Below are 15,942 nucleotides of genomic sequence, written 5' to 3'. Positions count from 1 at the left end.
GCTCTCACACAGACTCTGCCAGGGTCATGACTTGAGGTGAATGGCTTCAACTTTTGGTACCCCTCTCTCAACTTCCACCTTGTATCTATTGCTCGTTTGGCAGAAAGCAAGGAGTTTCAAAGTGCAGTAGTGTAAAACCAGTAGTACGCACCTATACCTGGAAAAAAAATCCTATTAATAAAGGAAACCAGAAGAATTTCCTGTTACTTTTTCCGAAGAACAGAACTCGTAATAATAGAAATATTTTCTAGCAAAGGCACCAAAGCTAATTCATCAAAAGGAAAATTCAGCCTAGCAGACTCCAGCCATCAAGCCAAGGTTGGGTTCCCTCTACGCAGTGTTTATCTCCATAAGAAGTTGCTGGGTACATGAAGTGCAGGAGGCACAGCCATTGACGTGGAGGCCACAAATAACGCAGGACTTCCTAGCCTTGTTTCTCAGCCCACAACTTCGGCTATTCGCTAAGCATATCGGGTTGTGGGTTTTTCTCACTTCTGGCTTTTTGGGTTTTGTTGGGTTGGTTGGTTTGTTTGTTTTTATTTTGTTTTCTGTTTGTTTGTTTTTAAAGTCAGCGTTAGAGCTGTTGCGGAGAAATGCTTCCACTACCATGCTGTATCAGATTTCTTCCAATAGGGTAAGGAGAGAATGCAAAGTGTAAGACTATATGTAAACTCTCATTTGAACTGGATTTGACAGAAGCAGCGCTGATTTTAGGCGTGCAATTCCCCTTCCTAACATCTTGGCGAGCAGAAACTGACTACCTGACTTCAAAACTTCCTGTGTGTGAATATTTCCTGCTGTCTATGCAATTCTCAGGCATCAACACGAGGTAAAAGCAGTTACCAAAAGGGTTGTATACATTTGTAAAAACTAGTTTGAGAGTCGATACAGAAGCTATAGATAGACACAGATGGGGTCCAAAAAGAAAGGCTGTAAGTACTTTTCAGTAATCTAAGATACATAGTTTTTTTCCGTAAAGAATGTTAAATCTCCTGAGGGTAGTATAGTGCAATTCTTTTCTAAAGCAGGATTTCCTGATAAAACAGCATGGGATCAGGTCACCCACTCAGGGCAAAACCAGAGTCTTGCCTAGCATCTGCAGCTTCCAAGATGATTTAAAAGAGTTATCGCCAAACAGCCAAAACTCTGTAGGGTTGATCCACCTCACTGACCACCTGAGGGTTAAATCTGGCCCTATTAAAATCTGTAAGAGTGTACCCATTGGCTGCAGCAGGGCAAAGACTTCATTCACTTCACACCTTTGAGGCAGTTTCCTAATATTATCCAAGTATACCTTTACCAAAATAAAACTCTCAAAGCTCTGCAGTCACCCCACCTTGATTTTCTCTGCTCTGTAATGGATTCACAGAATTCAGAATGAATCAGCTGTTAAAATGACGTACCATTTCTGCCAAGGCACAAAGGGGCATCGTATTTCTGAGGCCATCAGTCTAAAAGACCTCCCAAATTTCTCATCCCAACACGTTACTGGTGTTCTTCTTCTGACAATTTCTGTTGCAGTCTTCAATCCATCTTCCCCGGTTCCTTATTCCCAGCTTCTATGTTTTGATAATCAGGCCCTTTTTCTTTCCTCAACACCACACCACCCTATCCTATCCAAAGCAGTAGCATAACTAACCCGTAATCAGAAAAGACCATCCTGGTAACATACTGTCATAAAATTTACTTTAGGTTTCCCAAACGAACTACAGCACAACGATGAGATGGAGACTAGCAGTTTCATTACTGCTTTGTACCTTCTCTGTTCAGTTCGCCTGCTTCACGACGCCTGGAAGAGGCAGTAAGCAGCAGTACCCCAAATACAGTACTACGGTTGCAAACAGATGCCTACTTTCATGAAAATAAATGCTGCACTGACAGGGTACAAATTATATAAGAAAACTGTCCATATGCAGATGCTGGGCATAATGCCATTTACTGTAAACCTCACCGACACATAATTATGTTATAATTGATACATGTATGTTAATAAGGTGCAGAATCTACCAGTATCTGCTCCGTACAGCACACGGTGTAGTAAAAGCAACGCAGCTGTTAACTCGCACACGGCTGTGCTGCTGGTGCCCGCTTCACTCCAGCTTTACCTGCATTGGCCCTTTCGGCTGCATCGAACAGTGAGACGTGTCAGAACATCAAATGCAGCCAGAAAATCTTTGTAGCACCCCCAGTAGATTATGAGTCTAGTTGGGCTCATACAAATAAATCACACGGCAGCTAATGATTCCACAGATGGGAAGTAAGTTTTAAAAGGTATGGGGCAATCAATATCCAGTCATCTTTAGGCTATCCCAGACAGCCTAATTAATCTTGTCACATCAACTTTGCAGTCATCTTTATTTATTTCTGACTGTTAAAAGTCATTTGTAAACCACAAATCAGAATAATGTTCTTAAGATTTCATTATGATTATAGTATAACAGCTTATTAAGAAAGGAAAAGGTACAGTACCTCCAAAGAGGGCGTTCAATTTATTCCTGCAGTATTTTATTAAGAGTCTAAATGAATGACTGCATTGCATTAACCAGAGCCTCTTACTATAAACTACAAGAAAACATTCCTTAAGATGATCGCCTTCATGCCAAGTTTCTGCCCAAAGCAAATTTAAACTATAATCACTTCTTAAAAAGAAAAAAATATATCTTTAACGAAAGAAAAGGTTTGTAACTGTAATACCTCAGCTAACAGCAAAGTTAAATAATTATGTTGTAGTGCTCAGTTTTTTTAGTATCATTATACTTGAAAACAATTAGAACCAAAAGCTTTATAGAGAAAGTGACCTGAAGAAATACATTTGCACGATCTATACAGGCACAGAACAGCACCTAAAATAATTAAAAATTAGATGACTGATGAACTTTAAAGCATCTGTTGAAAACATTATTTTTTTTTAAGACTTTACAAAGATAAACCTTGAAACGCAATCTCACTAACAGAACTGCCAATTAGCGCTTTATCTGCTTTTACCTTGTTTGCAATACTTGTGATGAATGACTTGATGTCCAGATGAGTTGGGCAACTCTTCTGACAGGGGGCATCTGCACACTTTAAACACCTACAGGTATAAAAGAAAATGTGTCAAGGAGACATGGAATACAAATGCTGCCAATAGCATAAGGTTTTCAAGTTAACAGGGTAGAAGATTAGCCACAAAGGAATAATACAGAGCATTTTCATAAAACTTGTATTTAAAACCTCAAAACACTACAGGATCATTATTGACTTGCATTCAACACTGATTGTTTACGTTCTGTTGACTTCACTTTACACAGGAAGGCAGTAGGGTGCAGTTACAAACACATGGACTACACGTCTAAGTATTAGGAAACAACATCTAATTACATAGAAGTAATTTTTTTCCCCTGGAATCCAAGATTGCTAAACTTCTGACCACTTCTTTTTTCGGTTTGAAAAACATCTGTGCTGTGAATCTGAATTAATTAACGAAGTTCTGGAAGTGTCACTGTGGATTAAATTCTGGATGTTAGACAATCAGAAGTATGAAAGCAACAGTATTTCCACAGAGGAAGGAATTACTTTGCACTGCGTGTGCCAAAAAATAAGAATGGCTAATAAATTTTCAAGTCACTTTTCTATGAGTTTTCTGTGATACGCCTGCGACCTCTGAAAATGATTCTGTCTTAAACGTACACCCAACTGAAATCCACAAAACCCTCTTCTTGGCATCCCGAATGATGAAATCTAACTGTATCTTAAAACACAGTAAGTAGCAAAGTTTTATCGTCTGTTTCTTCATAGCCATCCACGAGAAGGCACCGGTCTGGTTGCTTGCACAATTCCCATCTAAGGATTAAGCCATCAGGATAACATAAGCAATTAGGTTTGCAGTAAGCAAACCTAACAAAAAAAGGTAAAAGTCAGCTGAAGAATTAAAATGGTTCTCTAATAAACAAAGGTATTTGTACACACTTTTGGTTTTACATATCAATGATTATCATAGGTCTAATGCCACACTACTAATTATCTCAGAATTCATTAAGTTATTCCAGATGCTCTTTCAATATTGTTTTACTAACATACAGAATTTATGTAAATTGTGGTTTTAACGATCTATGGAAAACGAAATCAAATTTGGTTTTTACGTGTCATCTGAGCACAACTACTTACATAAGTTCCACAAGTTCACCTTAATTATTGTTACATAGTGATAGAAAATAACACTGTGGAACCGGCTGGGACAGAATCTTTTCAAACACAGGAAACCTGCGGAGGCCTATGGCCTACATGTACAAAGAAATGAAGAGCACATTAAAAGGAATGAAATGCTCGAAATACCTGGAGTGAAAAACCAGCCTGACTTTGTCAATTACACGCATTGCTTTTGTTCTGTTTTTCTGTTTTCTTTTTTTGTTTGTTTGGGGTTTTCTTGTTTCTTTTTTTTTTTTTTTTTTTTTTTTTAACTAAGGGTGGAATAAGAGAGAAGGCAAAGCCAGTTAAGTAAAAGATTAATTAGTCTTTCATCTTCCAATTCATTATCATCTAGCTGGGTATTGCAGACACCATGGCACCAGCAAAATTTGAAGGCACATGTGGCAGCGGCTGTTTGGATTTTCTCACGGCACTAGTCACGGGGAAAAGGTCCCAGAGGAGATATTTAAAGGAAAACAGGTCTCACAGGCTGCAAAAGCTGAAAAATCCGATGAAGCCAAATCCAGGTTGAACACCGCGGTGGGTTACTAGTCCAGCTAGGATGTCAGAGGGCTCCGGCAGAAGAGCAGCAGCAGGTTTAGCTGTGGCAGTTAAATACACCGCTGCCCAGTACGAGCCACTGACAGGCACGCGTTATAAACGCCTTAACAAGCAAAGGCAGGCCAGCGGGGACCTCAAAGGCTTGATCTGGCCAGAGCACCGAGTCAAGAGGATGCTCTTAGCATTCTAAGCAGATTGAAAGACAGCAAAGTTTTAGTACTAGAAGGCAGAAAAAAAGGATATACGCTAGACAAAATACACCACTGTGAGAGTTCAGATGATCATTTTGCCTGCGTGGGCAGTAAGGAAATAACAGAAGTGGAAAACCACGCATTTAAAAAAGGCAACAATTCCATTCTGACTTTTTGCTCTTCACTTTCCTGACTGTGGGTTCCTTTAAAATACAACAGTCCTGTATCCAACACCAAAAGAACGGCACTTAACATAAAATACATTTCTGTGGATTATATAGAGAACAACCTCATGTCAAAACTGACTAGAACGGCACCTAGCAGGATAAGCAGGGTACAGCTTACCCGCTGCGGCTAGCAAGCGGCTTTCCCAAATTATTTCTCTTTTGATTTTTGAGCTGGTTCACAAATAACAGCTGTTGAAAATGTCAGCTATTGGGGGGGCGGGTAACGCAAACTTGAATGCGAGCTTTGGGGAGGAGGGGAGGGTGCCATGAATATGCCAGTCCAGACTTTCTCTTATAATAATACCATCTTCCGATTCTCTGAGCACTCTGCAGACTAAAGTGCACCAGGCTGCCATTAATCCCACTTATCACCCTGACAGCTCAGTAATTACACTCCTGCTATAGCTAGGTACTGTAGTCCTAATAAAACATCAAGCACTGTGCAGAATGCATGCTGGTGAGGTGTTTTATTAAACTTGGGGGGTTGATCATCAAGTGACATTAGTGTTGACCTATTTTTCTATCTGACAATAAATTATCCTTTGACCATACCATAATAGATATTACAGAGTGCATTTCCTGTACCAAGGAGCAAAGGTATTGCATACTGGTGAACCAGGCAAAAAGCATAAATAAAATAGCAGATTCACCCACCAGAAAGTTATTACATAAATTGCTGCAAGTGATTGATCCTTTCAAAAATCACAGGCAAAATACCGTGCTTAAGGGAATACGCCGACAATTACCATGAGCTTCCATTCCACGTCCGTGTCCCCATATGAGGAAACATTAAGTATGACACTTCTTTCCTTTTTCTGTCACTGTTCTCCCACCTTATGAAATCCCACCTTTTAATTTACAAGGTTGCTCCGTTACTATGGTTTTAGTTCAAAATAATGTAAACTACAAACTCGAAATTTAGATTAAATTTATGTAATTCACCTGCTAGCTCCTACCAAATTTAAATTAAGAGCTACATGCTTACTATTAAAAAAAAAAAAAACCAAACCAAAACTAAACACACACACACACACACAAAAAGGCAAAAAAAAAAACAAACCAAAATGAAACATCCATGTTGTTAAGTGGTCATACTATTCCGGACTGCATAAAAACATTAGACAAAGCCAGGCCTATGCTAATCTCAGACTCTATATCTCAGCATTTATTCATAAAAATATAGGAAAAATGCTTCCAACTATCAGAAAACACCCTATTATCAATTTTTCCCCTATTTGTTCATGGAACAGCATCTCCTTTAGAAACATATAGGCTATGTTGAATCTTAAAAGATACCATATTCAGTTCATATGCATATGGATTCCTACGTAAAAGGCAACACCACAGCCTTTGCACCGCTAAACCCCAACTTGAGGAACTCAAAGAAAAGGAATGATATTTTCCATTTCGGAAGCACTTCGCTGTTGGTTCAACTCAGTCTCATTATGAAATGGTAAATTAAGTTAGATATAAACCCCTATAAATGCTATGCAAGTATAGCATATTTATATAAATATTTATGCAAATATTATCATTTGGCATAGCTTTATAGACACGCCTGTGACTATATAATGACAGAAATTCACGTTTCCCACACATCTAAGCTCAAAATTTACATCTCTTACTGAACAGTGTTAAATTATACATATGTATCCCCAGTGAACTTAAAATCTTTTTAACTTCTTATTTTGAAACGTTGCAACACTGAAGTTATTTATCGTTTAAGGTGAGCATGCTTGTGAATCCCTTTCAGGCACAAAATAACGCATGCAAAGGATATTTATGCAGTAGTATCAGCTATCGGGTTTGTACCTATCGATTTTGGCAGTGCAAAATAAGCACGTAAAACCATGCATGTACACACACAAACTCACTTAATCGACCTCTAATAGCACAGATACCAATAAAACAAAACAAATAAAATAAAATAAATAAAAAAAAAAAACACCACACAACACAGCAGTAGATTACAAACATCTGAAGACAATAAAAGGATAAGTCACTTCCAAGGTAGTGAATTTTTTTTCAATGAAATAAAAAAGAAAAATTGAATAGACAAATAAAAGTTGCAAATTTCTGGAACAAAAACTACCCATTGGGAAAAAAGATACAAGAAACCATGAGGTATAATGATGCATAAAAAGTAACAGCAAGCAAATGAGGAAAAGAACGGATAAAAAAGTAACCAATTTCTGTACCAAAATCTTTCCCTTAGGAAAAAATTATACCAGGAACCAGTTCTCTACTCTTGTGTACAGAAGAAAAAGAGAAAAGGAAGCCACGGCCAAGACTAATTTTCAATTAATAGTTTTCATTGTTTAATTGTCGAAATATTACCCAATATTTTATTTTAAAGTTAAAATAGCTGACCAAAATATAGTCTCATTTCTACATCTAGACCAGCTCTTAACACATTTTTGCTTCTAAACAAAGAAAGACAATCTAGTTATATCGTTACCTAAAACTGTAGCAAACAATTGTCTATCTAACTGGCAATATTAGCTGAAGTTCAATCACATGTATGCTGAAAAGATAACCTGGAGTAATATTCCACAAGAGATCATTGCTGATAATCTATCAAATTTTCATATATCACAAAACAGACCAAATAACCTTTATCATGGTTACTGTTGGCAGAGGTTTACAAGCAGATTAAATCCTAATCCATTTACGTGGGTTTCTGCAGGACACATTCATTTTGAAAAAAAGGCTTCCAGCTCTACTATTTGTAGAAGTTTCTAAACCTGTATCCACAGCTCAGAGAAATAGCCCAGATGATACCCACATAACAGTTTTACACAGAGATACACTTCCTGAGGTTTTGCTCAATTAATTGAAGAGAATGGCAGAGCTGATTCCACCTAACAAACCAGAAGCCGGTTTGCACAGGAGACCCAGTTCTGATGTCAAGGCTCTTCTCGGTTCTGAGTCTCTTGCATCACTGTCTAAATCCTGAGGTGGGGATGGTAAACAGGGGAATAAGAAAGCCACATGCAAGGAAGAAATAAATCTGTAATTTCCAAATAAATCTGTAATTCCCAAGTTGAACGCCCATCGCCTTTGATGACAGAAGTGAAGAGCATCACGTAAGTTTGTCTCTTGAGGTTCAATCCTTTAACCACTTATGGCTAGTCTTGCAGAACTTGGGCATTCTTCTCCCCATTTGATCTTGCTGTACTTAAACAGGGTCAAGCACAGCCCTAAAGAGAGATTTGGACATATATATATTTATTTAAAAGAGATGTCACGACAAAGATCTGCAATGGAAAGCCATTGGTGAGAACCTACTGCCGGCAGCTGTAAAAAAAGACTTGCTGCCATTATTTTCTTTATAAAAATCCAAAACACCCAAAACTAACAATCAAACAAAAAGTCCGACACCCTTTTGTCTTCCTGTTCATCACATTTCACAACGGATAGACGAGGTGAAAAAGATTATAAAGCAACAAGAAGATTTTCTTGCCGGGTTTAAACACCAAAACACAACAACAGTTGATATAAGGGTTTGACGAGTACCAAAGACAAATGATACTTCCAGGAATATTTGTTTTCATTCAAAGTCAAGAAGCACACGCAAGGCTGAGAACTCTGTTGTGTATGAGCAATGTAACAATGAAGACAAAATAATCTTAAATTAGAATCAACTATGAACAAATAATTTTGGACCACAGGAGAAACATAAAATTCCCAAGAAATGCCTCTGAACACAAAGGGCATCAGAAACTGTATAGAAGGCAGTGAACACAGACTATACAAGCAAGCAGGTATCATGGTCCTGGATATGCAATACTGCAAAGAGAAATGCCCATCCTGTTAGCAATGCACAGGAACCATAAGAAACAAAACACTCAGTCTCACGTAAATTGGCAATACTAGTTCATATCTGAAAAAAGAAGGAAAGACTCCGACACCATCACTGATACCTCTTCAGTCGCCTCGGGGTCCTGCAAGCCTTCTGCAGACCCACAGTAAATGGGATGACTTCTCCGTCAGTAAGTTAAGATGACCAGAGGAAGTAAATTTTAAATAGAGGTACTCTGAAAGATTAGAGACCGATATGACATTGCTGTTGGCAGCTACAGGAGGTGTAAGGGAGGTGCGTTTTATTGAAAGGAAGAAATGCTCCGAGTTGAAAGAAGTTAGACTTCAGACACAAAAACCTCCTACCCTAGTGCAGAATAATGGCACTTACAGACAAGGTTATTTTCGGACACTTAAGAGGTAGTGAATCATATGGACATAGACTCCAAATCATTCCATTCATCAATGACTCATCTTTCTCTTTTCTTCTTTGGCTCTCCACACGACCGTAATACTTCTTTTCTCATCTACTTCTGAATCCCCCTTGAGTGCAGGAACTCTCCTCCCCCCTTTGCATCTGCTCGGCTGTCTTCCTGTTTTCTGTAGCTGTTTTTCCCCATTCATCTGAAACTTCTCCACTTCTCTGTCCTGTAATGTTTTATCATTCTTCAGCATAACTCCATTTTAATGGATGAAGTTGAGAACAAATGAAGTGTGACCCAATGTCCGCCAGCACATATTTACGACACTGGTGTAGGAGAGTGCACAGCAGTCACTTTTCAATCAATTTTCTGAGTTCTTGACATGTACCATCCAGCCCTTCAGAACCTCCATTTCTGGGAGGTTCCTGCACTAAAACCGTCCTTGCCAAGCAATATCTCTTCAGCATATTCAGGACCATGCTTGCCCAGTCTGTGATCAGACATAAGAAATAGTGGCTTCCAGAAGAAAAGCAGATTGGTGGGATTTCCTCTTAAACCCTTGCTGAATGGTGCGAACGCAGCCAGGCAGAGCTGTGCAGTCAGCTCAGAGGTACTGCTCTGAGCACCGCCTCATGGCGAGAAGCCTGCTCCGAGTCAGTTCATGGGAAATTGTATTCTGCCTGTTCTTAAATTCCTTCTGTCATTTTACTAGGACAAAGAATTTTTCACTTACAGCCTCAAAGACTACTGCCTTTCCCCCGCTTCCTTTTATATGGCTTGTATATCATTACTTTAATCGTATGTCTCCAATTTATAATGTTACAGTGTAAAACTGCTATATGGAATTAGAATTGATTAAAAATAGAAAAAGCAGTGTGTCTTACAGGATATCGTAGCACAAAGCATGTATATCAGCACATGCCAAATCAGAAAAGCTGTAGCATCCTTTTGACACATCAGAAATCAAAACAGTTTCTTTTATATATAATGCAAATCTTTTCAAACATCTTATGCTTTCTCATGGACTTAATCTGTGAACAAGCAAATCAAATAAATGGTTCATATTTCTATTATGATGCTATATGTAGCTTATACCAAATCAATATTATTGCTAAAGGTATATTTATTTTAACATCGCCAGCACTAGAATTTGTATGGAATGCCTTTCACTAGCTCCTTCACTCCCACACAGACTACCTCTTCTTTAGAGTTTTACTAGGTCAATTTATTTACAGCATCTTTAAATCTATGCTTTATGTTTATAACCCATTTGTTATATATCACTCTACAACTTGCAGAGTTCTTTGACTTCAAAAACAAAGCTGTTGTTATAATGCCTCACAAAAATTATTGCCATGGTGCGGGAATATAATGCTCTCAGATTGTGCAAAGGCATGAAGTCCAGTGAATGTCAAAACCTATTTATTCTTTCTCCTTAGCAGTAGATCTTAAATGGGATATGTCAACCATACAGTTCCTGACAAGAATGTGCAGACTCACGTACCACACGGCTCTCTTACGTCAAACCCATCTACACGCTTTTACCTTCAGCAATTATTCCACCTCGGCCTCCATAACTTAAGATACAAAATGAACCCCTGATTCTTCATTTCTATGTCATTCTTTTCCATTTCTTGCATTCATTTCCAAGTGACAAAGGTTTCCTTCCAGTTTATCAGCACACTATGTTTTGGAAAGGGCTATTAAAAGTTATCATCTCTTTCTGCTCCATCCAGGACCATGGTACATCAGACACTGCTCCGATTCTCATTTTTGACACTATTGTTGTCACTGGGTTTACATCAGGTAACATAGTCAGATTTTAGCTCTACGTAATACAGACACAGCAGCTATAAGTCCCAGCAAGATCAGCCTATTTTCCACCAATAAGAATTTGAGGTTATTCTCAACCAGCAGTTCCCAGATTGGGTGCTGTCTGTCACAGAAAGCTATCATGGGAAACGGGACCTGATGTGCTTGGGAGACTCCTGGTGTTCGCCTCATCTTTTCAGTTATTTCTCATCCTTTATGTTGTGGCACCTCCCTAATGAGGTCCCTTTATTGATATTCTGTCCCAGACTAGGGCAGTATTACTGTACTGCTTCAAAAAGGTCGTATTTAAATTGCTACATTTTTGCAATTGCCATGAATGAAAAGCTAGATATCGGTTTCAATTAGCTTTAAAAATTCAATACATTGATTTGTCCACTGGCTTTAAAAGCTGACAAGTGGTCTTGGGATTTGGGTTTGATTTAAAAAAAAAAAAAAAAAAAAAAAAAAAAAGTAGCTTACTTCTGCATATCTCTTCCTAAGCTTTTTTTAAAAAATCCTCTATGGAAGACAGCTTTCTTAGCTTGTTGCTAACACTTCCATGCTAGGGTTAAGAACTTTAAAACAATCCTGTAAGAGCCTTGTACAAAACTACAGCATTTACATAGTGTTATACAATACGCTGAATGTTACAAGACGTGTTTAAACTGAAAAGTCAGCAAATGCGGTGCTTGAATTTCTATTCTGAAATATTGTATTAGAATTAGAATGTAAGTTTAGGTACTGCAATCAGCCCTCGCATCTTATATCTATTCCATGGCCTAATTGCTCCCAACAAGTGCTTGCCTGAGAAGTTACCATTGCTCTCTGAAAAACGATTTTGTATACTCCTTCCAGTAGGACTTAGTACACAACTGGCCTAAAGATTGTTGCTTTGTACGATGAAAGAAAAGGTATTTGGGAATCTGAGTATTCACATTTATTTATTTAAAATGAATGTAAGAGGAAATAAAGTTGAACTTAGCAATGTACAAAAGTATGGGATATGTTTTCAGAAGAAAAATCTACTTATCTTGAGTTTGATTTTCAGCTTTATCTTTATACCCACACCACCGGCCAAACACATGAACGTATAGGGAAAAGCAGGTGCTGCAACTATTAAAGTCTGTACTAAAGTATCTGAGGGACACATTTACCTGTACATGGGTAATCCATTCCATAATCTGGATAGCTATCCATTTTTCATACCTCATTCTTACAGAAAGAAGAAAAAAACAAAACCAACCAACCAACCAACAAAAACCAAACGCCCAAAAATAAGCAAACCTGCACCTTCTGAGAGAAGGATATATCAGGTAGACTACTTCCTCCCATTCACTTCAGAACTGAAAGAACTCTTTTTTATTTCAAATACAAAAATTTTAAATATTATAGATTTACAGCAATATTCATTCTAATCATTGTTCCTGTTTTCTCGTTTCGTATTAAGCATTATGAAATTTCTGTGTTTTCAAAAATATTAATCAACATTCAAAATTCATTAAACTGACCCAGAAAAACTAAAGTTTTATTACTGTCAACAACATCTTCTTGTTTAAACCTTAGAGTTAAAAAGTAGTTAAAAATCAATTTGCAGCTTCTCTGATTACATTTCACACTACATACTAATTAATATTTTCTCAACACCATGAGAACACAATATAGTTTGTTGCTTATTATGCCAAACTTGATGGAATACCATGCTATCCCAGTAGTGCAAAAGATGCACAAGCAACACACTCGTCGATAAGACTTCGATACTACGTGTTTAGAACTCGGACTGTGCTCTTTCGAGTCCTTGAAAGCAGCACTTTATCTGCCAAAGCAACCACTTGTGGCCCAGCCACACCTAGCCTTACGGAGTTTTTTTAAATGGGTACATTTATGTTCACCACAATAGTGATCCCTTTCACACAGGAGACAGCTGTTACATGATGTTCAATATCCTTTTAATCCTCTATAGACCTTAGACAGAAGGGTTGACAGAACTGACAGTTTTTATTATAGCTTGCCCTGTACACAATAATCTTCTTTCACCTGGACTGTTCTCCCAGAAGCGTTACAGACAGACTTCTTGACTTATATCAAGGATTATTTCTAGGCTTTTTAGGAGAGAAGAAATTATTTTTAGGTGGCATGATTCTTATCCTGCGTAAATTACCTTTTCAAAATATGAAACACCTGTTGTCTGTTTATCTTAATGTCAGTGAAACTCCTTTGGGTTCGCTTCAGGAAAACTACACTTTCCCAGTTCAGTCACAGACATTTTTTTCTCCCAAAATGCCTTCATCATCTACGCACATCTTACAAATTACACTCTGTACAATACATCATTAATAACAGCAGCACACTTCTACCATTTATTTGTACCGAAAACATTTAATACATTTAATAACATATATAAACAATCTATCATAAAGTATAATGTAACTAAAATTGAAAAGTTAAGAAAATGTTCCCAGTTAAAAACTACGAACCCAGAAGAAACTGATTTCCTCACTACAACACCAGAGCCTAACGATCAGACCAATAGCGCTACCGCTCATCTGTCTTGCAATTTAGGCACGCCAGCAGTTCCACCACAATTAACGCAAGAGTGATTTCAACAAAGAACCTTTGTGCAGAAGCAGTCTTGGCAAAGGCAGTAACAGCAGCATAAGCTAACATTTCCCTTATGTTTAGGATCTGAGCTCCAAAGAATTCTCTGGCTCTCCCTCTTTACCATCATCCTGCTATTTGCCCAGAGAACTGATCTGATGTTGATCTAGACTCCAGCCACTTGCAAGGCAGGCTTCACTGCTCTCTGCACACAACCCGTTCCCACCTTTTCCAAACCCCCGGTGCTATTAGCAAGGGGTAGGGGCGTCGGGGGAAGGAAGGTAAAAGATCAAGGAGCTTTGTGCAGGCTTTGCCACTGGTGTCACCTGAACATTTGACCCTACATCGAGCGTCCTCTGGAAGCAGACAAAAGCACACATTACCTCATTGAAGCCCCCATTCAAAATAAAAGTTGCAGTTTCCCTTGTTTTCAGACTAGCAGAAAAAACCCACAACATTTTTGGCTGCTACTACAGTTTAGAAGTCCAGAGAAAACTAAGGGGTCAGTCACATTTCCACTGGGAACCTGATAAAGATGCTTCTTCCCATGCAGGAGATAAGGTATTGAAACCAGTCGACCATCTTTTTTGAAATTTTAAAACTTGTAGCCAGGGTATCCTCAGTAAAGCTCAGTCCTGCCAGATGGTGAACACTCTAGTTCATTATCAGATTACTTAACTGTGCTTTATTTTAATATAGGTAGTGCCCAGTGGGGCTCAGTTAGACCATTCATTTGCTTATAATGAAAGCCCTTAAGCCATTTGTTAAACCAACCTAATGCAAGTCTTCCAGAAGTAAGTTCCCAGCAGCCACACTAGTAGGAACAGCTCCAGCGTCCTCACTCTTTTCTCACCTCAAAATTGACGCAGCTACATATTTGAGAACCACGTGCCACTCCTCATGTCCTTTCCTTGAGAGGATCTACTGGTGTGGAAACTGCAAGAATTCAGTAGAGAATTCTAAGATTTAATATTTTCTTTAGAAATTGCATGTGTACAATGACTGTCTTCCATCTTCTTTTGCAAATAAAGAGGTTTGTCTAAGACACCTTAATAAGTGACACTGTCACTTGTTAATATGCTCAGCCATCAAGACCCAGAGAAAAGGAAATATGCTTGCTGTTTTGGTTCTAACTTTCTAAACTGCATATCATTGATACATTTTTAGGCACAGGAAAATAATATATCCCTGTTTATGATATACAAACATCTTGAAAAAAAAGGTGGCGTTTCCTTGCATGCTTTGCTGTTCAAGGGAATCACTTGACTTTGCTTTTCTACCTTAAATTTATTCAAAAAATAAAGATTCAAAACCAGTATCCCCTCAGCAAATGAAAGAGCTTTATGACACAATAAAAGAAATCATATAGGCAAACTACAGAGGTCAGCACAGAGCAAAGAGAAACCCTCTACAAATTACACTAAGAATTAATGTTGCATTCTTAATATCCTGAGTTTAAAGAAATAAGTAACATTTCAATAGTAGATAGTTGAAAATTCAGTCTTATTTGTTTACTAGAAGTAAATACACTAACTCATTAAGACCAAATGATTGGTATGTACGTGGTATATCTAGATTTTGCTATACTCACTTTCACTGTGAAGAATTTTACAACATTCACAGTATGATGACGTACATAAATGATATAGCCAAAAGTCACTCTCCAGACTATTGACATTTACATGAAATCAATACATAATTTAAGTACAAAAGGCTTTCTTTTTCTCTCTCCTTTTTTTTTTTTTTTTTTTTTTTTTTTTTTTTTAAGCAAAACTTATGGAGACAAGTAGTGGTAATATGCAGGCTCACTTTCAATCGATCTGAGCGATCACTGAATAAATTTATGAACCTGACCCCCTCTTGGTGGCAAGGATGGTTCACAGAAGCACCACACTGAATACTTCTACCTTATGAGTTTCATTCATCCAGAGTAGAAAAACTCCTACATGCACACTACTCAATTGGGGACAGAAGACAGCTGTTCACCCTTTAAAGTCTCACCAACCGGGACTACTGCAAAGTCACACAGACAGAAGGCTGGACTAGATGACCTAACAGGTTTACACTATCTTTGCGATTTCTCCTAGTATGCCGAATAATGGCCTTTAAAAATGACAAATTTATGTCTGCTTATCTATTTGCAGTTGAGGTTTCCCGCAGAGATAA

At 38.0% G+C, this 15,942-nt stretch overlaps 1 protein-coding gene across 2 annotated transcripts in view; it reads right to left on the bottom strand.

Annotated features, from left to right (window-relative positions):
* The window catches only part of DPYD (dihydropyrimidine dehydrogenase), a gene marked incomplete at its 5' end in the record, with an annotated part of 377,500 nt that overhangs the window by 271,006 nt on the left and 90,552 nt on the right, over positions 1-15,942 (bottom strand). For both annotated transcript variants that reach the window (XM_082483319.1, XM_082483320.1), the window contains one exon: positions 2,986-3,073. In XM_082483319.1, the coding sequence (XP_082339445.1) occupies positions 2,986-3,073 (88 nt within the window). The remainder of the gene's footprint in view (positions 1-2,985; positions 3,074-15,942) is intronic.

Source organism: Vanellus vanellus (assembly GCF_965231255.1).
Source record: "Vanellus vanellus genome assembly, chromosome: 5".
In the NCBI taxonomy this organism is placed as follows: Eukaryota; Metazoa; Chordata; class Aves; order Charadriiformes; family Charadriidae; genus Vanellus; species Vanellus vanellus.
This window is presented reverse-complemented; position numbering and strand designations above follow the sequence as displayed.